General features: G+C 35.9%; 1 protein-coding gene and 1 long non-coding RNA gene across 2 annotated transcripts in view; one reads left to right on the top strand and one right to left on the bottom strand.

Annotated features, from left to right (window-relative positions):
• LOC127085348 (exocyst complex component SEC3A) overlaps window positions 1-26,890 on the bottom strand; it is a 47,750-nt gene that overhangs the window by 8,597 nt on the left and 12,263 nt on the right. The window contains exons 9-16 of the mRNA XM_051025868.1: window positions 26,644-26,745; window positions 26,416-26,553; window positions 25,633-25,761; window positions 25,456-25,536; window positions 25,286-25,360; window positions 4,137-4,301; window positions 3,932-4,067; window positions 3,745-3,809 (exon numbers count right to left, since the gene is read on the bottom strand). Of these exons, the coding sequence (XP_050881825.1) occupies window positions 3,745-3,809; window positions 3,932-4,067; window positions 4,137-4,301; window positions 25,286-25,360; window positions 25,456-25,536; window positions 25,633-25,761; window positions 26,416-26,553; window positions 26,644-26,745 (891 nt within the window). The remainder of the gene's footprint in view (window positions 1-3,744; window positions 3,810-3,931; window positions 4,068-4,136; window positions 4,302-25,285; window positions 25,361-25,455; window positions 25,537-25,632; window positions 25,762-26,415; window positions 26,554-26,643; window positions 26,746-26,890) is intronic.
• Window positions 278-3,178, top strand: LOC127085349 (uncharacterized). Its single transcript, XR_007789102.1, has 3 exons — window positions 278-1,023; window positions 1,301-2,192; window positions 2,288-3,178. It is a non-coding gene; the product is annotated as an uncharacterized LOC127085349 (long non-coding RNA).

Genomic DNA, 26,890 nt, shown 5'->3' with positions numbered 1-26,890 from the left:
GATCAGAATATGTCCCCATCTCATGAACCCATTTTTAAAGACTAGGTGACAAGTGTCCCTTATATTTCATAAGCTTGCTTATGAATAGTGTTTTCTCGTCTTTTTGTGTAAAAGTAATTCCATTATGTATGCATTAGAGATAAGGGTGTCAGGCTTTTAAAAAAGGCATTTCTATAATGTCATGCTTGTAAATAGTGTTGCTTTTGTCTTTTATGCTCCTCCTTGCCTATAAAAGGAGAGCTCTTGTAACATATTTTCATCAAGCAATCACAAATAGACCTCTTTGTGAGTTCAAGAAAAACTATGTTCTAAATATCTTTTCTTTCTCCCTAAAAGCTTTAGTTACTATATTCATATCATAATTTCCCACATAGATACGAGTATGCTCTACACCTGCCTCAAATGAGGATCTTGTGTATCAGAAAACATCTGACCTTCGATCCATATTACGGTCCTCAATATTATGGAATATCAGTTTTAATTTATAGTCCGTGTTATGCCTATAGTTGGCTATTTGATGACGATTCAGTTAAGATTGGTTTCATAATATGTGAGGCTCTCGGCCAGTATGGTATCAGAGTCTCGTTAAGAAGAAGGGATGCATATGGTGTGAATATAGTAAAGAGAGTGAGTAAGGGAGAAAACCACTTAAACACTACTAAACGATATCAATTTCTTATGAAATTGAGATACGACTTTGAAGTATCTACTTCAATATGATGCATATGAACCTAATACCGTCTCAATGACATCATTGAAGAACAAAAATAATCTATTGTGCTTTTGTTGTAAGCACTTTGGAGATTATGCCTTCAAATTTCCAAAAAACTTTTGCAATTACTGCAAAAAGGATAGACACATTATTAAAGAGTGTCAACTACACTAGTAATGCATCAGCTTTCACAACCTAGGTTGATTCGTCTACTGCTGTCCAACAATATGTGTCTGCTGCTGTCCAGACTTTGACCCTTCAAATGGTTCGCAAAATGATCATTTCATCGTTCTCTACTTTGGGATTCTCAAGTAAATCATCTTCATCTTGGTACTTTTAGTCCCTGGGGCTTCCAACCACATAACCAGCAAAACTCAATTTCTTAATAATATCACCAAATATTCAATAAATCTCAAGATACATCCTGATAATAGAAATCAACTACTCATCAAAGCAACCAGTGATATTTCTTCAACTTTAACCGATGTTTTTGTTTCTCTTGGTCTCTCTAGAAATCTTATTTCTGTTGGTTAATTAGTTAACAATGATTGTCTAGTTCAATTCTCAAAATCTGATTGTCTTGTGCAGGATCAACACTCAACACTCAGGGACAATAATCGTGAAGGGATCTAAAGTTGAATGTCTCTTTCCACTCAATTTATCTTTGTTTCTAAGTCTTTCTTTACCTTCTATTTTGTTCAATTCTACAACCATTGATTATCAAGTGTGGCATAAACGTCTTGGTCATCCAAATTTTAATGTACTCCATGAGATGCTAAAATTTGGTTTTCTTGGAAATAAATAAACATACTCCATCTCTTGATGCTATTTGTTTTGACTTCATTCCTGGTAAGCTTGGCAAAAGTAAAATTCTTCCTTTTCCAACACATCAACTGAATGTAACACAACCTTTTGATATTATCCATAGTGATGTTTGGGGAGTGACACCAATTATATGTCATGCAAATTACAAATATTGTGTATCTTTTATCAATGATTATAGTCTACTTACATGGTCTATTTTCTTCGCTCGAAAGATGAAATTTTTTCCACTTTTAAATTTTAAATTTTTTGATGCTTATGTTCAAACCCAATACTTACTACTATACTACGACTAACTTGTGGTGATACAACTACTTATGGGAATACTCACCACTATAAATTGGCATGATACGACCCAATCCAATTTAATAGCGGCGAATCTTACTCGATGACCGCTAGTATTGACTGGTTCGGCCGTGAGCAACAACGACGATGATTTTCCAATATTTGGCAACAGCAACGGCGGAGGCCGCGGTAAGGGTAACGACAACAGCAATGGCGGAGGCCGCGATAACGGAAACAACAACGGTGGGGACCGCTGTAACGACAATGGCAGCAGATGAGGCCGAGACAACAATGGTGGATGGTGTCGCAATGGTAACAGCGGCACTGGTGATGCCAACGGTGATCTCGATCTCGATCTTCTGAAAGAAACCAGGTAGTCAAATGTATCCTAAGATACCTTAAAAGTTATTTTGCATCACGGTCTCCTTATTCAACCTGCCTCACCCATTCAATCCTTCACTTTCACAGGCTTTTGTGAGTTTGATTGGGCCTCAGACCTAGATGACAGAAGATCAACCTCAGGAGCATGTATTTATCTAGGTTAAAACCTTGTATCATGGTGTTCCATAAAATAGAATTTAGTTGCCCGTTCTAGTGCAAAAGCAGAATACATAACCCTTGTCACTTTATCTACTGAAATTCTCTGGCTTAAATCTCTTCTCTCTTAGCTACACTTTAAGTTTCACACTCCTTAAATACTATGCGACAATTTAAGCACAACCTCTTTGACACACAATCCAAATCTCCATTGCAGAACAAAACACATGGAGCTTGACATATTCTTTGTCGGAGAGAAAGTAATGAACAAAAGTTTAGTAGTGTCTCACGTTCCAGCTCAAGACCAATGGGCATATGTGCTCACCAAATCTCTATCTGCAACTTGTTTCATCAATCTCAGAGGCAAACTGAGGGTCTTTGACGAATCCATAGTTAAACAGGAACCTCCTGTTTAAGGGGATATGTTAGAGATATTCTCAGTTAAGGTATGACAGTTGGCGCCTGTGCCAGCTGACATGCAGTTAGTTTCTGTTATAATAGTATGTAGTTAGTTCCTGTTATAACAGTAATAGATTGTTAATCTCGTATAGTGACGCGTAGCGCCGAACCCCCAAAATACTATAGTGGCATAGCGGATAGCGGAATGACCGCTATTATGAAGACTAAAAAAATGTACATAGTAAGCATAATTTCTAACAGTATGTATACCCCTATCAAAATGAGTTCCCATCAAAATCAAATTGTAAAAGTAGTCAAAATGACTAAACCAAGTTCTAAACTTAAACAAAATGAAATTTCTAAATCACATTCGTGTTTTCCTCGTCTTCACTTGATTCAAACTCTTGTTTTTGCACCCCAACTCCTCATCTCCATTAGACACTGTTGTAGCTAGTCTAGATTACAAACATACTATTATAGCAAGTGTAGATGTCAAGTATCTCTTGTTAATTCATTAGCTCCAACTGCATTACCAACAACTTCTCAAAACCAAATCATCTTCTCCCAAAACCAAATCATTTTTCCGATAGCTTGTTTCTGTTAGTTTCTGTTACGGCAGCTCCTTGAATTTAGGAATTGTTTCCTTGATTCAAGGGAGTTAGTTTAGCCTAACTTAGAGTTGAATCTATTATATATATATATATATATATATATATATATATATATATATATATATATATATATATATATATATATATATACACACACACACACGTTCGAAAGAATCCTTCTGGTTGAAAGGCGCACCCAAAAAGACCCTTTCCGAACGGATCAATATTAGAATTTTGGAAGGTCCTAAGGCATATAAGAGGTGGAAATAGAATTTCCCTAAAAATAAACTATTTTCAACAAGCCTTACCCCAAATTCCTAGACATCTCATATCAAAAATTCAAACTGTTAAGAGAGAGATATTTTATTTTATGCATACTTGAATTCCATCAAGCAAATCCTGAAGTGCTTCATTTAAAGCTGCAAGCTCCACAGGACTTATACCTGGAAAATTAAACAAAAAAGTAGCCAAACTATGGAACAATTGATCACAACAGAGGAAAATCAAACCATGATGACTTGTAAAATTTAGACATGCAGAAAGGATATTTGTTGAGATGAGGTACCTGCACTGGGTTTACTATCACTATCATCAATGTCCGCAATTCCCAAATCATCGTCATCTTTAGCATCAATGGATCCTGATTTATTACCGTCAAGTGTAGGAACTTCGAAGCACATGAAATGTGCAAAAAAAGAACTCTGAAACATAAATCATGAATAGTTATGATTTTAAGTTATTGAAGATAAACAAGTTTCAAGAACTTTCACCTCATCCACCATAAGTGGGATAAAAACAGTGAGCAACTTTGCATAAGCATCAGCAACTGAAGAAGTGTCAACAGAATTTGCATTCTGACCAGAACCCGTGGAACCTTCGGTTAGACTTCTAGCAGTTTTATTACTAGCACGAAGTTCATTAGCATACTCACGGGCCTGTGAAGGAATGTTTAAACCTTTAGATTCAGCATACACACTATTCTACCAAAGCATAACAAACTAGTATGACCAATAATCCAAAATAACTTCAACATAAGGAACAAAAAAAAGTTGATTAGAAGAGAAGATTAATTGGATCAAATGGCGTTCAAGTAGAGAAAAATCATTTAAATAATCTGAGAAAATCATTTAAAAACCCTAACTAATGATTTGTCACATTGTTTTTCTAGGTCTCTATCTATCTCTACTAGCCTCCCCCTAATCTACATTTCTAAATGGGACTTCTATAGAAATTACACATACCCTAATCTACTTTTCTAACTCGACTTCTATAGAAATTTCACATTCCCAACCACCTAGGTTAATATTGTATTAATATCTTCCAGAAAAGGTGATATCTTAAATTTATCTCTAACACAATCATTCCTAATACTATTATGTTGTGTGCCTATGTTTCGTCGATCTTAACACTTAGCCATTCATAAATTTGAGCTTAGATTTAATATAATTCCGTAAAACCAATTTGTAAGGTGATGACTCTCCAAACATTATAAGTATTACTTATGCCATATTTCCAAACATTATAAGTATTACTTATGTCATATTTCTAGGCAATATGTGGGACTAAAACACACCTAGCATAGTGAAAGTGTTGGATGATGCAATGAAAACAACCCAAAATTTATGTAATTAAGGTGGTTAAGGGAAGACCTCAATTAAGGTGAATTTCCATAACACCCTCTCATGCCCAACCAAGTCTTTGCACCTAGAGAGTGGGCGATGCTGGCGGTCCAGTAAAGAATCTTGAATAGGCAATGATATACTCTTAGAATTTGGCCCAACAATTGATAGTAAATCAATCATTCTTAATTCTATCTTTTGTGTGACCGTGCATTGGTCTTGGCATTTTGTGGTTTGTAAAATTTGGATTTAGAAACTCAGCCTCACAACATTGGCTTGTAAGGCGAGGACTGCAAGTTCCAGCCAAATTATCTTGCTTGGCTTCATCAAGTTGAGTCGACTATGCAAGCTCATTGTCTCCATTGCTTCGAGATGCACTTGAGACTTCAGTGTGTTTTATTTTTTAATCGGATGGTGAGTATGAGTTGATAATACTACAATTACGATCTATGAGTTACATGGTCAAATTCTTAGTTGGCAACAAGCAACGTCTCTAGAATTAATAATTCATGTTTGGACCTTTAGTAAGGCCTATTAGATCAGAATACTCTATTTAAAGATATTAATATTTGTATATTCATAATCACAAATAATATTTAGATTCAACATGGTATCACAAGCTCTCGTTCGAGAGGGTTTCGCTTTCGCATAAAATCCTAACTGCCTTAATTGCAGTACCTTTTTTCAAAACCTTAGCCGCCTTAATTCCGGTTATTTTTTCGAAACCCTAGCCGCCTTAATTGCAGTTTATTTGTGATAGGATCCAATTGGTCTAGGAATAGAAATCACAACCAAGAATTCAAAAGAAGGAAAAGTACTATTGTATTATTATTTAGGTAATAAAGTTAGAGATCAAATGGGATCTAACCATGAATACAATATACTATGAAAGAAATAAAGAAATACTGAAAATTAAATTAGGGTAAGCAATTCGAGCTGCTTAGCACTCCTATGCAGTAACTGCAATCTAAATAATTCTCCTCCACTTCTAATAATTAATTCCCTATAAATAGAATCTAGAGCCCTATTCTCTCACTGCCCTTTGGCAGTCAAATCTGTTGCATTTAAATAGGTGAATTAGTTGTTGCATTTAAATAGGTGAATTAGTTGTAGCTGCAACTAATTAGATGAATTAGTTGCATTGACCTGATCTTGTGCTTCTCTCCCTTTATTTCTGCACTTTCTGGTATAAACTATACCGTATCTATCAATACCCCCTCCTTCAAGACTCTCTTTGACCTCAAAGAGAAAGTCAGGGAACTCTTGTCTCATCTTTTCCACCAATTCCCATGAATTTTCAAATTCTGGTAGTCCTTCCCACTTCACTAGGACTTCTAACTCCCCCTTCTCATTGACTCTAGTGTCCCTTGCTTCCTCGGGGCCTGGTTCCAATTGCCAACTCTCATTCATGCAAGTAGGTAAGGGTTGAGTTTCTACATTTGCTAAGACTGCCTTTTTTAACAGGGATGCATGGAATACTGGATGTACTCTACTATCTTCTGGTAATTTGAGTTTGTAAGCCACAGCCTCTACTCTTTCTATTATCTCATAGGGTCCATAATATCTCGGGCTTAGCTTTTGGTTGAACCTCTTGGCCAACTTTTGCAACTTATAAGGTTGGATTTTTAAATAAACCTTATCTCCTACCTGATAATCCACCTCTCTTCTATGCTTGTTGGCTTGTACCCGCATTTGGTCTTGTGCTTTTAGCAGTTGCTCCTTCATTTCCCTAATCATTTCATTCCTTTCAGCAGTCAGTTTGTTGACTTCTTCTACTGCAGAAAGATGCACATCTCCTCTAACTAACACTGGTGGCCTTCTCCAATATAAGGCTTCAAAAGGAGTGGATTTAAGGGAGGCATGGTAATTGGTATTATACCAAAATTCTGCCCAAGATAACCATTTAGGCCACATTTTAGGCTGCCTCCCGGTCAGGCACCTTAAGTATGTTTCGACGCATCTATTCACTACCTCGGTCTGTCCATCAGTCTGGGGGTGATATGCACTACTGTACTTCAACTTTGTACCAGCCTGTTTGAACAACTCTGTCCAAAACGAACTCAGAAAAACTTTGTTCCTGTCGGAAACTATTGAACTAGGAAATCCATGCAGTCTGACTATTTCTTTGACAAATAGTTCTGCTATATCCTTGGTTGTGTAAGGATGCTTCACAGGCAAGAAATGAGCATATTTAGTCAACCTATCAACCACTACCATAATAGTATCTATTCCTTGAACTTTGGGTAATCCACCAATGAAATCCATGGATATATCACTCCACAATTGAGTGGGAATCGGTAATGGTTGTAGAAGACCACCAAGACTCAAAGTTTGGTATTTATTCCTTTGGCAAACTTCACAAGATTCTACATAGGACTTGATGCATTTCCTCATTCCTTCCCAATACACCAAGCCTGCAATTTTCTTGTAAGTCCTTTGATAGCCTGAATGTCCTCCCGTGGCAGTATCATGAAACTCATGTAGGATCCAAGCAATCCTGGGTGATTGTTTTGGAATCACTATCCTACCTTCATGAAACAGTTTACCACCTCTTAGTTGATAACCAGGATGACTCGTTGAGTTACTCACTAAATCTTGAATAAGATTTTTCAACTTTTCATCTCCCTGTATCTCTTCTTCTAATCCTTGCACATAGAATCCCATCCCTTCCTTACAAATAGCCTTTAACATGGTTCTCCAATTTACTTGGCTATTACACATGGATGGATCTCCTTGAATAATGTGCTTGTTCCCCTGCACTTCCCACTTCAAGCATAAGTTGCCAAAATTTGCTTCTATGTTGCCTAGACTGGCCAACCAGTCCATGCCCAACACCATCTCTGAACCACTTAGTTCCATGATAAAAAAATGTTGTTGGAACTTAACATCTTGGATGTTGAATTCCAACTCTTCACATACCCCCTGATTCTTCACCTTCTCTCCATTCCCCACCTCAATGACATAAGTAGGTGTCTCCGTTACTGCTAAACTGAGCTCCGTCACCAATTTAGAAGCTATGAGATTACTTGTAGCTCCTGAGTCTATCAATGTCAACACCCTTCTGCCTCCTATTTCAGCCCACACCTTAAAAGACTTGTTGGAAGTGAATCCCTCTCTACTCTGCAAGGACAGTTGTAAAGTCTTTAACTCCTCTATTATTTCAACCTCTTCCTTCTGCTCTGTCCCCCTATCTTCTCCTTCCTCTTCTTCACTACTTGTCTCACATAATTTCAGTTGCATATGCTTGAACTTGCACACATGTTCCCTATTCCATTTATCCCCACACTTGAAACACAATCCCTTCTTACTCCTTTCCTCCAATTCAGTAGGGTTAAGTCTTCTTCCTTTTGGCCTATCAGTAGTCACTGAACCACTCTTCTCATTCTCCTTCTTAAACCCACTGTACTCACCAGGATCCTTGAACCTCGTGGTACCTCCCTTGTCCCTCCAACTACTTCCTCTCTTCCAAACCACTTCATTTTTTTCTTCAATGAGTAAAGCTCTGTCCATTAGTTCAGTTAAGTCATGGCTCTCATATAATTTTAGCTCTGCTTGAATTTCCTCCTTCAAGCCATTTAAAAATATTGACTCTAACATCACCCTTTCCTCCTTACGTAGAGGTGCTACAAGTCCTTCAAACTTGTCCCTGTACTCCATCACAGTACCCTTTTGCCTCAAACTCAACAGTGGTCCCAATGGATTCTGCAATAACCCAGGTTGGAATCTTCTAAGGACCGCTATTTTGAACTCTTCCCACGTTCTTAATGGTGTTTGCTCCTCCCACCATTGAAACCAGTTCAAAGCCTTCTCTTCTAACGCCAAAACCACCGTATCCACCTTGTCCTGCACACGTATTTCATTCAATCTGAAATAACGTTCCACTCGTACTAACCACCCATACGCATCTTCCCCTTTGAAAATTGGAATCTCCAATCGTCTCCTACTTCCTCCAAAACTCGAACGGTGACCACCATTGTTACGTGTTGGGCGACGCCGTGATCCTGATGAATCGGCGCTCTGGTCGCTCCACTCGTCTTCCTCGTTGTTACGATTACGCCCTTGTCGACGGCGAGGTTGTGTTTCAACAATAAGTTGACGAACCTGATCCAACGAGATCTGGGGACGTGAGTGTATTTCTACCATCATCTGCCGCATTTGTTCCATCGTTGCTTCCATCATGCTCGTTCGCTGTTCCACGAGTTCGATTCTATTATCCATAATGCTTCGTGTCGTCACGACCATTAACTGATGAAGATCTAACCAGGCTCTGATACCAATTGATAGGATCCAATTGGTCTAGGAATAGAAATCACAACCAAGAATTCAAAAGAAGGAAAAGTACTAGTGTATTATTATTTAGGTAATAAAGTTAGAGATCAAACGGGATCTAACCATGAATACAATATACTATGAAAGAAATAAAGAAATACTAGAAATTAAATTAGGGTAAGCAATTCGAGCTGCTCAGCACTCCTATGCAGTAACTGCAATCTAAATAATTCTCCTCCACTTCTAATAATTAATTCCCTATAAATAGAATCTAGAGCCCTATTCTCTCACTGTCCTTTGGCAGTCAAATCTGTTGCATTTAAATAGGTGAATTAGTTGCTGCATTTAAATAGGTGAATTAGTTGCAGCTGCAACTAATTAGATGAATTAGTTGCATTGACCTGATTTTGTGCTTCTCTCCCTTTATTTCTGCACTTTCTGGTATAAACTATACCGTATCTATCAATTTGTTGCTGCCTTCATTGCAGTCACTAGGTACTTTTCACTCGTATTCAGTGTTCATACAACTGCACCTATCCCATCTATTTTTTAATCTCACCACCACACCATTGTCGAGGCCTTGAAAAAACCAGTCAGACCCCAAAATTTCACCGGCCATTCTCCGGTCACTAGAAAAAAAAAATTAAAAAATTCTTCTCCACGGTTGGCGTTAAAGATGAAAGAGATGATTACAAGTCTAAATCATAAATACCAAACATTCTTACGATTTACAAGTTGCAAGAAAAGAATTATTTGAAATAATTTTCAACTCATGAAAACAACTTTGAAATGTAAAGGGAAAGCAAGACACCTAACAAAAAAAAACTCTCAAAATGACAGATCCCAAGTTTCAGAGGTGGGGTACAAAAGATTTCACCATCATTGCATGGTTATGGCGTTCAATGATTCCTGAAAGGAGATTTGGAAAACATTAGAAAAGACTTGTTCTAAAACCAAAGATGCTGCCCAAATATATGATGTGAAGGTGAAAATGCTTACGGCTAAATAGGGAAACAAAACAGTTACAGAACATGCTAATCATCTCAAAGCCTTGTGGATGGAGTTAGACCACTACAGAGTTATCAAAACCAAGTGTACAAAAGATTTAGCAACACTTAAGGAGTACATTGAGCAAGATAAAGTCTATGATTTTTTGATGGGATTCAAATTTGACTTTGATCTAGTTAGAATGCAAATTCTTGGCAAAGGAAAAGTACCAAACGTTAATGAGATAGTGGTTACAATGAGGAATGAAGAAAGTAGAAGGGGGTTAATGCTGACAACACCACATGTAGAGAGCACAACCATGCTAGTTGAAAAGAATTTGACCAGAATGGTTGGTGAGAAAAAAAGAGAAGGAATCTATGTCGAGAAGAAGAGCAAAGGAGTTTGGTGTATTCATTGCAACAAGCCTCATCATACTCGAGAAAAATGTTGAAAATTGAATGGAAACCCTCCTAATAGATAGTGAGGATAGAAGGGGGACTTATCAAGAAAGGGAGGACATAAACACATGGTTGGGAGTATTAATGGAGACAGTCTAGAAAAAGGGATGCAACTTAACCTAAGTGTTATAAATAGTAATTTTATTATTGTTATTTTAGTATTATTTATTATTGTTATTTTAATATTATTAGTAATTTATGGTTGGGTATTTAGTAAGTCCCATTAGGTCAGAATACTATATTTAAAGAGATTAGTGTTTGTCTATTCATTATCATCAGTAATATTCAGATTCAAACATGATATCACGAGCTCTCATTCGAGAGGGTTTCGCTTTTGCATAAAAAAAAACATAGCCGCCTTAACTGCGGTTCCTTTTTCAAAACCATAGTTGCCTTAATTGCGGTTCCCTTTTCAAAACCCTAGTCGCCTTAACTACAATTCTTTTATCAAAATCCTAGCTGCCATCATTGCGATTTTTTAGGTCCAGAATCACTTTTCATCTCCGAAAATATTGTTCATCTGTGGAACTGTTCATCTCTGAAAGTAATGTTCATTTGTGGTACTGTTCATCATCGAAATGCTTTTCCTTGTTGAAAACATTATTCATCTGTAATACTGTTCATCGTAGAGACAATGTTCATTTTAAAAATAAAATTGTTTTTCATGGCTGGAGTTAAAGATGAAACCGATGATTACATGTCAGAATCAGAATTACCAAACATCCCTTCGATTTACAAGTTGCAAGAAAGAATTATTTGAAATGGTCTCAACTCGTGAAAATAACCTTGAAAGGTAAAGGGAAAGCAGGACACCTAACAGAAGAACCTTCAAACAAGACAGATCCCAAGTTTTAGAAGTGGGATACAGAAGATCCCACCATCATTGCATGGTTATGGCGTTCAATGATTCTTGAAATTAGTGACACATGCATGTTCCTAAGTACGACAAAGGAGATTTGAAAAGCATTAGAAGAGACTTATTGTAAAGTGAAAGATGTTGCCCAAATATGTGTAAAGGTGAAAACACTAACGACTAAACAGGGAAACAAAACAGTTCCAGAATATGCTAATTATCTCAAAGCCTTGTGGATGGAGTTAGACCACTACAGAGTTATCAAAAATAAGTGTTTAGAAGATTCGACAACACTTAGCACGATAGCATCTATCATTTTCTGGTGGGACTCAACTCTGACTTTGATCAAGTTAGAATGCAAATTCTTGACAAAGAAAAAGTACCAAACATTAATGAGATAATGGCTAGAATGAGGAGTGAATAAAGTATAAGGGGGCTAATGCTGACAACACCACGTGTGAAGAGCTCAACAATGCTAGTTGAGAAGAATTCGACCATGATAGTTGATCAGAAGAAATTGGGAGGAACATAAACATATGTCAAGAAGAAGAGAGAAGGGGTGTGGTGTATTCATTGCAACAAGTCTCGTCATATTAGAGAAAAATGTTAAAAATTAAATGGAAAACCTCCTAATAGAGAATGGGGACAAAAAGGAGATTTATCAAGAAAGGGAGGACATGCACAGATGGTTATGGTTGGGAATACTAGTGGAACCTTTGATGTTATACTTGATGAAAACCAAGTCTTGCAACCTTTGATGTTCCAATTTATTTCGCTTCATGGAATGAATCTAAAATACACCTAATTTGAAGTATTAATTTAATAATACTTGAATGTAAGATACTTTAATATCCTAGTAAAAAATTAATACTTACATGCTCAAAGATGCGTTACGCTCACATCCGGAAGCACTGCAACTCAGACTCAACACTTTAACAGCCAACAATTACAAATTCAGAGTTTCGACTCAATAAGACTTCTACCACTCAGCTGCAAGTAAAAAATTAATAATTGTCGACCTGGAGCTAATTGCCAAATTCCAATAATTCTAAAAAAATGAACTTCCATCTTACCTAGAGCTAATGTCGACCCTTGTCTAATTGCCACTCTTATACCAAAGAGACCTGTAGTACCCTTGTACTGTGCCAATGGTACTGAAATCTTGTCTTTCACTTCATCACTTTCACTAAATGTCTCAATGCATTTACGGAGGTCTCTCACCAATTTAGGATCATTTTCAATTTCTGGTTTCTCATAATAATATTCGGGATTGAGATAGTAACCCGCAAAATGTAACGGATGATGAAGTTGACACTCTCATCTTTTATCAATGATGTCAAATACGACTTTATACTTGCTTGAATTTGAATTGAAATTTTTTTCAATTGATTCCTTCGCTACCCCCATTGCTGCATATATGTAACCTATTGCGGGTTTCATTTCATTATCAACCATTCTTAGCACATCTACAAGAGGCGTCATGACTTTAAGAGTGTAGACAAACATCACTCCAAAATGATGACATGAGTATAATACTAGTTGCCATTTTTCCTTTAGAATCCTTGGCACACTTGGAAATCACCCATTCATCACAAGTAAACATCTCTCTAAGTTTACTTTTTAGTTCTTGTAACCTTTGTAGAGTAAGGAAAGATGTGGCAAACCTTATCACTCCATTTTTAATCAATTCAACATTGTCGGTAGTCTTTCTCATTAGATTCAAAGCAAATGTGTGGTCATAAATGTAGCCCACAACCTAAATCTATTTTTTATAACCTTACAACCTTTGGAATTTTTCCTATGTCATCTAACATAAGGTCTATACAGTGGGCTGCAACATATTTGGTCTTTTGAAAATTAATATTTTACACAGCGCTACATAATTACTTCCATTGTCCGTAATTAATTGAACAACATTTGATTCACCCATTTTCTCAACAAAAGTGTCCAACAACTCAGTTAGCTTATCCTTCATCTTGGCATATCAGAAGCATCGACACTTTTCACAAACATGATTCCCACCGGACAATTGACCAAGAAATTAATCAAGGTTCTACCTTTTCTATCCGTCCAACCATCTGACATAATTTAACATCCATATGTATTCTTTTGCACCTTGTGATTCTTCAACAAACCTTTTGTATATTCCAACTCCTTTTGAAGGAGTGGAACCCTAAGTTCATGAAAACTTAGCGGTTTCAAATGAGGACCATAGCTTCCAACGGCTTCCAAAATCAACTTAAACGCTTTTGCATTTGCTACGTTAAAAGCAACTCTACATGTACAAACAAAGCGAGCAATATATTGTAAGGTTCTTGCTCTCGCTTCTTTATCACACGCATCATTGATGCTTGTGTCCTTAGTCTTCTTAAAGACTAAATCCAATGGTCCTTTAGTCCTCTTGACAACCATTGAAGATGTCTCAGCAGGCCTTTTTCCACTTCGAATTCGACTTATTTCCTCAATTTCATTCGTATCATCCGCATCTAATTGCACCAACACCTCTTTTAATCTTCTTTTAATTCTCCCTTTGTCAACCATATCAGCATGTGATATTGCTTTATCTTCTGCCGATATTTTCAAGTAAGGAACTACATCACCTTTTATTCCTAAATTGATGCTTTTTTGCTCTACTAATTCCCGAACTACTAGCTAGATTACAAAAATCACATGTCACGCTCTTCTGGTTATTAATATTCTTCCAATGATTATACTATGTCAATATTACTACCGCTTGGTTTGAAGGTTTGACCACATGAAACAACCGAGGTAGAATTTCGTGTAGAGGAAGATGTTGGCATATTATCTAGGAATAAAACATAAACAGAACTCAAAGGAATGAAAGAAAAAGGATGAAACAAAAGAGATGAAAGAATAGATGAAAGAGTACAAGAACTTACACTAAGAAACAATAGATGAAGGAGTTTAAGACATAAATAATAGATGAAGGAGTATAAGAGCTTACAATCAGAAAAATTAAGGAGGAGGAGGAGGAGTGACGGAGTAGGGGAGTGCCGATTGTCGGAGAGAGAGACGAATGGAGAAGGAGCGTGGACGTAAGGTTAAGGCAGTGAAGAAAACATGTAGAAGGAAAGAATTTTAAGGCCTAAATAGAAGAAGAGGAAGTTTGAACGTGGAGGAAAAGAAAAGAGTTTTAACATTTTAAAAAGTAAGGGAAAAATAGTAATTTCACATATAAAAAAAGCAGATAAACCGCTGCGCCCAGGATGCGACCCGCATTTGTGGCGATATCAGTCGCGATTTCAAATGGCGCTCCGCCCCCATCTTCTTGCACGGTTGGGTGGCCACTCCAGTCGGCCCGCCCGGGATCACACCGTTTGCGGCCGTGATTTATAACTCTACTTATCACATGGCACCCTTATCCACAAACTTTTTCGGGATCAATTCGGGAGGTCAACATGAGGGAGTATTTTTACTGTGACTTTTTTTTTAGCAATACACATTTGTGAGAGCCACATCACATACTCACCCAAAACCTAAAGATTTTTTTTTAGCAATACACATTTGTGAGAGCCACATCACATACTCACCCAAAATCTAAAGATGATAGGTGTGTGGATTCTCACACTTATAAATGCTCAAGTTTCCATATTTCTAATCAATGTGGGACTTCCCCACACTACTCACTTATTATTCTCAACACTCCCCCTCAAGTGTGAGTCTATCCATAATGTTCCCCCTCAAGTGTGAGTTTATCCACAATATTTCCCCTCAAGTGGAAGCTCTTCCATCCACATACCGCCGTTGACACTTTATCCACGACTATGTAGGGATAATTTCGATACAAGTGAGGTGGTCATTTCACTTGAACCAAACTCTGATACCAGTGTCGGGGTCAATTCAGGGGGTCAACATGAGAGATCATTTTTACTTTGAGACTTTCTTTTTTAGCAACACACATTTGTGAGAGACACCACATACTCACCCAAAATCTTAAGGTGATAGGTGTGTGGGTTCTCACACTTATAAATATTCAAGTATCCACATTTCTAACCAATGTGGAACTTCCCCACACTACTCACACTTGTTATTCTCAACAACGTCCTTCATATCACAAAATTGTCTACTGGCCTAATTTCCATACAAAAACTCACAAAAGACCTATCATGTAATGTTACTTTCTACAATAACTCTTGTGTTTTCCAGGAGAAGAATTCGGAGAGGACGATTAGAAGTGCTAGAGAATGGAAGGGTCTTTACTACTTGAATAACAAAGATTCAAGCCCAAATTTTCTCAACAATAATTTATTTTTTAAGAATCAATAAAGATCAATAAGGAGAAGGTGCTCTTATAACATTGTCGTCTGGATTATCCATCATTTAGAGTCATTAAACAGTTATTTTATGTTTTATTTAAAACATTAGACGTTGAGAATCTTCATTGTGAGGTGTGTGAACTTGCTAAACACAAGCGTGTATCTTTTTCCGTTAGTAATAAAATGAGTGCTTTTTCTTTTTATTTAATTCATACAGATGTGTGGGGTCCATCTAATACTCCAAATATTTTGAGTGCCCGTTGGTTCAACTTTTATTGATGATTGTACTCAGGTTACTTGGGTCTACTTACTCAAACAAAAATCTGAAGTTAATCGTGTGTTTTCTCAATTTCTCTCCATAGTTAAAAATCAATTTAGTATGAGTATTAATACGATCCAATTTGATAATGCAAAATATTACTTTGATCATAATCTTAATTATGTGTCAAAATGAAGGCATCATCCATAGTCTTCGTGTGTTAAAAGTCCCCAACAAAATGACATAAAAAATGAACATCTGTTAACCAAACACATGCTATGATATTTCAAAATAAAGTTCCCAAGATATATTGAGGCGGGGCCGTTTTAACTGCATCGTATCTCATAAATCGTTTGCCTTCTACTGTCCTTGCTTCCAAAACTCCTACGGAAGTTTTATCCTTGTTCTATCCTAATGTGTTCCGCTCTAGTAACCTCACTCCTAGAATATTTTGGTGCACATCGTTCGTCGATATTCATAGTGATGGTAGAGGAAAACTTGATCCTAGAGCCTTAAAGTGCATTCATAGGATATTCTTCCACCAAAAAGGGTTACAAATGTTATTATCCACCATCTCATAAATTCTTTGTCTCTAGAGATGTCACTTTCCATGAACAAGAAAATTATTTCGTGGAATCTCATCTTCAGGGGGAGAACGTAAACAAGGAAGATGAGTATCTCCTGCTTCCTGGCCTTATTCTCGAACCAAAAGTTGAGGTTGAAACTAGTAGTGACAATGTTGGAATTGAATTTTATTCTGAAAAAGATGAGAATGTTAAAACTGATGTAAAATATGGGAAGAGTATATAGAAGAAGAAATATCATTCATGAATCTACTCATATCGAAGAGTCTGATCCGATATTACATGAGGTAAATTATGTTAGCCCTTCAAACTCTAATGATTCAATTTCTGAATTTTCTCATGAATAGAATCCATAATCCAACACAACTCCAACACAACTCCACCACCACTACCATAACACTATAAAGATTTAAATCTTCCAATTGCCCTTAGGAAATGTTGATATTTGTAAATACATAGTGTTAGAATATTTGTATATAGAATAGTCCCACATCGACTATATCATGTAATTAGTTGTAATCTCTCTCTATATAATAAAGTCTCCGTAGTGCTTTTAAAACACACGGTTTAACCTAAATGTCTCTTAGTCTCTCCTAATTCAATCTGGTATCAGAGCCTCGTTTAAGATCCGGTGGACCACCTACTATGGTTTCCGCTATCGGGCTACCCACCATTTATTTCCACGCTCCAGATGTACAGTCCTGGGCGTGAGGGGGTGTCTTAAGAGTCCCACATCGGACAATATATGGCCTGAACATGTGTTTATAAGTGGGGGCAGTCCTCACTCTACCAACCGGTTTTGTAGGATTGAGTTAGCTTGTCGTTGGCTTTTGACTTTATACAGTGAAGGTTGGTCCAGATGGTAAGATTGATCGATTTAAAGCTTGCTTGGTAGCCAAAGGATACACTCAGATTTTTGGATTGGATTATAGTGATACCTTCTCGCCTGTAGCCAAGATGGCATCTATTAGACTTCTTCTAGCCATTGCAGCCATTCGGTATTGGCCTCTTCATCAACTTGACATCAAAAATACTTTTTTACATGGTGATCTTGAAGAGGAAGTATATATGGAGCAACCATCTGGATTTGTTGCTCAGGGGGAGTCATTGAATATGGACTGTAGGTTACACATGTCTCTTTATGGTCTTAAGCAATCTTCGAGAGCTTGGTTCGGCAGATTCAGCGCTGTAGTACAACAGTTTGGTATGGTCCGTAGTGAAGCTGACCATTCTGTTTTTTATCATCACTCAGCCCAAGGGTGTATTTATCTTATTGTGTACGTAGATGATATTGTCATAACTGGCAGTGATCAGCAAGGTCTATTCCAGTTAAAACAACATCTCTCGAATCAATTTCAGACAAAAGACCTTGGTAAACTCCGCTATTTCTTGGGTATTGAGGTAGCCCAATCTAAAGATGGTTTGGTGATTTCTCAACGGAAATATGCTATGGATATTTTGGAAGAAACATGTTTGTTGAATGCCAAACCAGCTGATACTCCTATGGATCCAAGTGTCAAATTACTACCCAATCAGGGGGAGCCTCTATCTGACTCAGGAAGGTATAGGAGATTGATTGGAAAGTTGAATTATCTCACAGTCACACGTCCAGACATTTCTTTTGCGGTTAGTGTGGTAAGTCAGTTCTTAAATTCCCCTTGTCAGAAACACATGGATGTTGTTATCCGGATTCTGAGATACATTAAATGTGCTCCAGGAAAAGGTTTAGTGTATGAAGATAAAGGACATACTCAGATAATTGGATACTCTGATGCTGATTGGACAGGGTCACCCATTGATAGACGATCCACCTCTGGGTATTGTGTACTTGTTGGAGGAAACCTTATTTCCTGGAAAAGTAAGAAACAAAACGTAGTTGCAAGATCAAGCGCCGAGGCAGAGTATAGGGCCATGGCAATGGCAACATGTGAACTTATTTGGTTAAAGCAGTTGCTCAAGGAACTTCAAATTGAAGAAGCAAGACCAATGACACTTATTTGTGATAATCAAGCTGCATTGCACATTGCTTCAAATCCAGTCTTCCATGAGAGGACCAAACATATTGAGATAGACTGTCACTTTGTTAGAGAGAAGATCGAGTCAGGTGACATCGTCACAAGCTTTGTCAATTCTAATGATCAATTGGCAGACGTGTTTACAAAATCTCTAAGAAGTCCCCAAACTAATTATATATGTAACAAGCTTGGTGCATTTGACTTATATGCTCAAGCTTGAGGGGGAGTGTTGATATTTGTAAATACATAGTGTTAGAATATTTGTATATAGAATAGTCCCACATCGACTATATCATGTAATTAGTTGTAATCTCTCTCTATATAATAAAGTCTCCGTAGTGCTTTTAAAACACACGGTTTAACGTAAATGTCTCTTAGTCTCTCCTAATTCAATAGGAAAGAAATCAGAAACTGTACCAAAAAGCCACATTACCCTTTATGCGATTACCTAAGCTTTACACGTTTCACCTACCCACAAAGCCTTTCTCACAAATTTGAACACTATAACAATACCTACCTCTCTATCTGAGCCATTGTCTGACAGAAAATGGAAACAAGTCATGAATTTGAAAATTGAGGCACTGGATAAGAACAATATTTGGGTATTGATTTCTCTACCAAATTGAAAAAAAACTGTAGGGTGCAAATGGGTATAAACTGATAAATACAAGGCAGATGGATCTATTGAGAAGAACAGGGCAAGATTGATAGCCAAAGCATTCACTCAAACCTATAGAGTAGATTATTCATAGACATTTTCTCCAGTTGCAAAAATGAATATTGTCATGGTGATATTATCTCTAGCGGCTAATTACAATTGGAACTTAAACCAATTTTATGTGAAAAATGCATTTTTTTCATGGTGAGCTTGAAGAAGAAGAAATCTACATGGATGCACCTCATGGGTTCCGTGAACATAATGCCACTAACATTGTGTGCAAGTTAAAAAAAGTTTATATAGGTTTAAGCAATCGCCACGAGCATGGTTTGGAAGATTCACTAAAGTTATGGTAGGTTTGGACTTCAAACAAAGTCAAAGAGATCATACCCTATTTATCAAACATTCTGAAATAAGGGAAGTAACTGTGTTATTAGCATACGTGGATGATATTACAGTCACAGGTAATGATGAGGATGAACAACTATTGTTGAGCATACACTTAGCCAAGGAATTTGAGATTAAGACCTTGGAAAAACTAAAATACTTTCTGGGAAATGAAGTTGTCCACTCTTAAAAAAGAATTTTCATATCTCAACAAAAATACATTATTGATCTTTTGCAAGAGATTGGCAAGACAACATGCAAGCCTGCAAATACACCAGTTGATCCAAGTGTAAAGTTTGGAAGCACAAAAGAAGATATTGCGGTTGATAAGAAAATGTATCAGAGATTAGTCGGAAAACTTATATACCTCTCACATACTAGACTTGATGTTGCTTTTGTTGTTAGCTTAGTCGGTCAATTCATGCACCAACCAAAGAAGATTCATTTACAAGTTGGGCTCCAAATTCTACAATATTTGAAAGGAACGTCTGGTAGAGGAATCTTATTAGAAAGAAATGGGAGTGTGGGTCATGAAGTATATACCGATGTTGATTATGCAGGGCCAATGGTAGATAGAAGATCAACTACAGGTTCTTGTACTTTCTTAGATGAAAATCTTGAGATTTGGAAGAGTAAAAAATAAAATGTGGTATCAAGATCTAGTGCTGAAGCAGAGTTCAGGGCAATGGCACAAGGGATATGTGAATTACTATGGTTGAAATTGATTTTAGAAATCTCGAGGATAAAGTGTGATGAACCAATGAGACTTATTTTGATAATAAATTTGCTATTAGCATAGCCCATAATCCAGTACAACATAATAGAATCAAATATGTTAAAGTTAGCAGACCTTTCATTAAAGAAAAATTAGACTGTGGTCTTATTTGCACTCCATATGCGTCCTCTCAAGGCAACCTTGCAGATTTTCTAACGAAAGGGTTAAACAACAATAATTATGAAAGAATTGTTTCCAAGCTGGGAATGATAGATATACATCCACCATCATAAGGGGGGTATAATAAATAGTAGTTTTATTATTGTTATTTTAGTATTATTTATTATTGTTATTTTAATACTATTAGTAATTTATGTTTGGGTATTTAGTAATGTACATTAGGTTAGAATACTCTATTTAAAAAGATTAATGCTTATTATTCATTATCGTCAATAATATTCATATTCAAACACTAAATAAAGTAGAAAATGAGATCTCTCCTCAGTAAGTTGGACCAACCAACAGGTATTTGTTCTTTAACACATTGAGATACGTTTCTATATCCTTTTTCTTTTGGCAAATCTTCATTTTCGTTTGGACTTAATGCTTCAGAAATACCCTTTAAACAATATTGGATATTGAATTCTAGAGCCACGAATCACATGACACCATTACCCACACACTTCGCCACTTACTCACCTTGCCTTAGTAACTAAAAAAATATTCACTACAGATAGTACTCTTATAATTATGACAAGTCAACAAACATTTCAAATTAATTCATCCATTACCCTTAATAACGTCCTTCCTATCCCAAAGTTTCTACTAGCGTAATTTCTACACCTAAACTCACAAAAGATCTATCATGTAATGTTATTTTCTATAATAACTCTTGTTTTTCAGGACAAGAATTCGAGGAGAATGATTAGAAGTGCTAGAGAATGGAATTGTCTTTACTACTTGGATAATGAAGATTTAAGCCCAATTTTTCTCAACAACAATTCCTTTTTTTCAAAATCAATAAAGACCAACAAGGAGAATGTTCTCTTATACCATTTTTCGTTTGGGTCATCCTTCATGTAGAGTCATTAAGTAGTTATTTCCTCCTTTATTTAAAATTTTAGATGTTGAGAGTCTTCATTGTAAGGCGTGAGCTTGCTAAACACAGGCGTGTACCTTTTCTACGTCAGTAATAAACTAAGAAATTTTCTGTTTTATCTAGTTAATATAGATGTGTGGGGTCCATTTAATATTTCAAATATTTCGGGTGCCCGCTGGTTCATAACCTTTATTGGTGAATGTAATCGAAATACTTAGGTCTACTTACTTAAACAAAAATCTGAAGTTAGTCGGGCTCTCCATGGTTAAAAATCAATTTGGTATGAGTATTAAGAGGATTGGAATGGCAAGAATTACTTTAATCATAATCTTAATTTTGTGTGTCAAAATGAAGGTATCATCCATGAGTCTTCGTGTGTTAAAACACTCCAACAAAATGACATTATTGAGAGAAAAAATGAGCATTTGTTAGACCAAACACGTGCTATGATATTTTAAAATAAAGTTCCTAAGAAATATTGGGGCGAGACAGTTTTAATAGCATTGTATCTCATAAATCGTTTGCCTTCTATTGTCCTTGCCTCGGAAACTCCTATGAAAGTATTATTCTCATTTTATCCTAATGTGTTCACCTGTTGTAACCTCATTCCTAGAAGATTTGGGTGTACATCGTTCGGTCATATTCATAGTGATGGTAGACAGAAACTTGATCTCTAGAGCCTTAAAGCGTGTCTTCATTGGATATTTTTTCACCCAAAAGGGTTACAAATGTTATCATCCACCATCTCATAAATTCTTTGTCTTTAGAGATGTCGCTTTCCATAAAAAAGAAAGTTACTTCGTTGAATCTCATCTTCAGGAGGAGAACGTAAATAAGGAAAATGAGACTCTCCTATTTCCTGACTTTACTCTCGGACCAGAAGTTGAGGTTGAAACTAGTAGTAACAATGTTGGAATTGAACTTGATTCTAAAAAAGATGAAAATGTGTAAACTGATGTAAGATATGGGAAGAATTTAGTTTATACAAGAAAAACCATTCCTGAATTTGCTCATATCCAAGAGTCGGTTTGACATTACATAGGATAAATTTTTTTAGCCCTTCAAACTCTAGTGATTCAATTTTTGAATTTTTTCATGAACAAGATCCGGAATCCAACTCAACTTCACCACCATTACCATCACACTATAAAGATTTACATCTTCAAATTGCCCATTGGAAAGATACCAAAAAGCCATTTTATCCTCTATCCAATTACCTTAACTTTGAACACGTTTCACTTACCCATAAAGCCTTCCTCACAAATCTGAACACTATAACATACCTACCTCTCTATCAGAGGCATTGTCTGACAGGAAATAGAAACAAGCCACGGATTTGAAAATGGAGGCAATGGATAAGAACAATACTTGAGAATTTGTTTCTCTACCAAATGGAAAAAAATTGTAGGGTGCAAATGGGTATACAATGTTAAATACAAGACAGATGGGTCTATTGAGAGGTACAAGACAGATTGGTAGTCAAAGGGTTCACTCAAACATATTGAGTAAATTATTCAAAAAGATTTGCTCCAGTTGCAAAAACGAATACTGTCAAAGTGATATTATCTCTAACAACTAATTACAATTGGAATTTAAACCAATTTGATGTGAAAAAAACATTCTTTCATGGTGAACTTGAAGAAGAAATCCACATGGATGTGCCTCCTAGATGCCATCAACACTGTCTGCAAGTTAAGAAAATCTTTATATGGGTTAAAGCAATCGCCACGAGCATGGTTTGGAAGATTCCCTGAAATTATGGTAGGTCTGGGCTTCAAACAAAGTCAAGGAGATCCTACCCTACTTACCAAAAATTTTAAAACAGGGAGAGTATCTGTGTTATTGGTGTACGTGGATGATATTATAGTCACAGGTAATGATGAGGAAAGACAACTTGAGCATAGGAATTTTATATTAAGACCTTGGGAAAATTGAAATATTTTCTGATAATTGAAGTTGCCCACTCTATGAAAGGAATTTTCATATCTCAACAAAAATAAATTACTGATCTTTTGCAAGAGAATGGCAAGACAGCATGCAAGCTTGCAAATACACCAGTTGATCCAAGTGTAAAGTTGGGAAGCGCATAAGAGGATATTATGGTTGATAAGAAAATATATCAGATATTAGTTAGAAAATTTATATACCTCTTACATACTAAACACAATTTGTTTTTGCTATTAACTTAGTCAGTCAATTCATGCACCAGTTAAAGGAGATTCATTTACAAGTTGCGGTCTGAATTGTACAATATTTGAAAGGAAGACCTAGTAGGGGATCTTTATTTGAAAGAAACTGGAGTGTGGCTCTTGACAGCATGCAAGCTTGCAAATACACCAGTTGATCCAAGTGTAAAGTTGGGAAGCGCATAAGATGATATTGCGGTTGATAAGAAAATATATTAGATATTAGTTAGAAAATTTATATACCTCTTACATACTAAACATAATGTTGTTTTTGCTATTAACTTAGTCAGTCAATTCATGCACCAGTCAAAGGAGATTCATTTACAAGTTGCGGTCTGAATTGTACAACATTTGAAAGGAAGACCTGGTAGGGGATCTTTATTTGAAAGAAACTGGAGTGTGGCTCTTGAAGCATCTACCGATGCGGACTATGCAGGGTCAATTGTAGATAAGAGATCAACTACAAGTTATTGTACTTTCTTAAGTGAAAATCCTGTGACTTGGAAGAGTAAAAAATAAATTGTAGTATCAAGATCTAGTGTTGAAGTAGAGTTAAGGCAATGACATAAGGGATATGTGAATTACTATGGTTGAAATTGATTTTAGAAGATTTGGGGATAAAGTGTGATGAACCAATGAGACTTTATTTTGATGATAAGTTTGTTATTAGCATAGCCCATAATTCAGTACAACATGATATAACCAAACATATTGAAGTTGACAGACATTTCGTTAAAGAAAAATTAGATAGTGGTCTTATTTGCACTCCATATATGTCCTATCAATGCAACCTTGCATATCTTCTAATAAAGGGTTGAACAACAATAACCTTGAAAGAATTGTGTCCAAACTAAAAATGATAGATATACATTCACCAATTTGAGGGGGAGTGTTGTAAATAGTTACTTTTATTATTGTTATTTTTAGTATTATTAATAATTTATGTTTGGGTCATTAGTAAGACTCATTAAGTCAAAATACTCTATTAAAGAGATTAATGGTAGTATATTCATAATCACAACTAATATTAAGATTTAACACTTATAGCTAGACTCACACTTCAACAAAGAAAAACTAGGGGAGGTCCAATTACAGTTTATGTTCCTTTGGAACAACAGTTGACAGATGTGTCATCTAAAGGACTTCCCACGAGATCTTATTGAGAAGTAGAGAACAATAGACATATAACCTATATCTTGCATAAGTTTTTCTTTATTCTTTGGAACAACAGTTGACAGATGTGTCATCTAAAGGACTTCCCATAAAATATACATAATGAAAGTTCCTTGTACATTTAAATTATTCAAAAAAAAATTCTTCCACCTGTTTTGTAACACTCAAAAGATATCCAGGAAAGAAAGATTACATTGGACTTTTTTAGTTTAAAAAACATTGATTTTGTACAAGTAGTTATATCGGCAAATATTTCCACATGTAAAGTGGTCATTTCTCAGTTAATAAATTACTCAAGTGTAAGTCATAGCATGATTTTACCACCAAATGACCAAGAAATAAAACTAACAATAAAACAGTGAGTATTTGTAATGTCATACCTCCCTGCGAAGAAGCAAGTTTAGAGAACAGCAATAAGCTTTTTTCAATGGGCCCAGGCAATTCTTATCAAGAATCTGCATGTTGAGGAGAATACAAAGAAATGAACACAAAAATATATGTATGTAAAACAAAACTTTGAGAAGATGCTGTAGTTAATTCATAACTAAACCTTTAAATGTTGCAAAAGGCGTGCATATGTCCTGCACTTGTATCGCAGGTCAGCATGATCTGGCCTTTTCAACTGTCCCCGCTGTATAGAGAAAGTAGACAGTGAAAATTTAAGATTCTTTTAATTTTATCAAAAACTTGAAGAGTCTAAGATTTAAATAGTTCATGCAGAAAATACCTGTGAAAAGTAATTCTTATCATTCATCATGAAATCAACAAAAGTAGCAAAGTAATTCCTCAAAAACTCAGAGGCTCTCCTAACAAAGGTAGATTTTATTATTTGAAGTTCTCCTCGCTTCTCTTTAAACTGAAGAAGTGGGAAAACACCATTAAAATCAATAACCTTTAGGTCCTAAAAATGTTTTAGTTAAAACATGGGGAAAATATCTCATAATGTTAGAGTAATTTAGATTATCTCTTAAGATAGGTTTCTTATTTCCTTAAGGTTTATTTGGTTTAAGAAAATATTTTATGATATCATCTTCTCTTTCACTTAACAATTACAAAATGTTCCCTTTATTTCGTGTTTGCAAAGATTTATACATCGACAAATGGAAAAAATTGAAACTAGAAAAACAAACACGACAATGTGTGAAATTATTATGATTTACCAGTGAAAACAGAAAATGAAAGTGGAAAATATTTTCTCTGATCAACAAACCCTTAGTTTTTTTTTCTACTTGGAGAATCGAATGAGGATTTAAACGAGAGGTGGGAGACTTGGACTCAAGCTTTAGAAAAGCATATTCTCTTCCTCATACCCTATCAAAAACCTTACAATTTCAACACTTTCCTTATTTTCTGCAGCCAATAAATAATAACTTATTTGCTAAGCGAGGCTCCCCAATCAAAATAAGAACATAATAAACTTATCAAACTAATCAAAATGGTAGCAATTGATGAATAAAAATCATAATTTCCGCTTCAAAACAGTTTTTCAAAAGTAAGGCAAATAACATACAGCTCTCATCTTTGCGTAAGTGGGATCTATGTTTGACACTTCAAAAGCACGCAAGGCCCCAGTCAACCACTCACATGCTTCAATATTTTGAAGCATTTGCGCTTCATCAAATGAATCTCCTGTCAAAAATGCTGAATACTACAGCAAATGAAATGTCATTAAAATAAATATTTTGATTAAATCCATTAAACTTTAAACTATGAAAATTCACCATTTAAAAAGACATACCTCAGAAGGGATATGCAATTGCTCGACAAGTTTATCAAGCTCAACAATGAGAGATTGGTTATTTACTGATTGCATTTCCAACTTGTTATTGCGGATTTCAATCTAGAATGAGAAAAGTAAAGTGAGAAACATGAAGACATCATTTTTTTTAATTAAAGAAGAAACTCATTAAGAGTAGACAGAGAAGATTGTTACAAAAGATTATGATGATAAGAAAACCTCCTTACAGAAAAGAAAACAAACAAGA

The sequence above is a fragment of the Lathyrus oleraceus genome, chromosome 5 (genome assembly GCF_024323335.1).
Source record: "Lathyrus oleraceus cultivar Zhongwan6 chromosome 5, CAAS_Psat_ZW6_1.0, whole genome shotgun sequence".
NCBI classification, from domain to species: Eukaryota; Viridiplantae; Streptophyta; class Magnoliopsida; order Fabales; family Fabaceae; genus Lathyrus; species Lathyrus oleraceus.
Note: the sequence above shows the minus strand (reverse complement) of the source record. Positions and strands in the feature narration are given on the sequence as shown.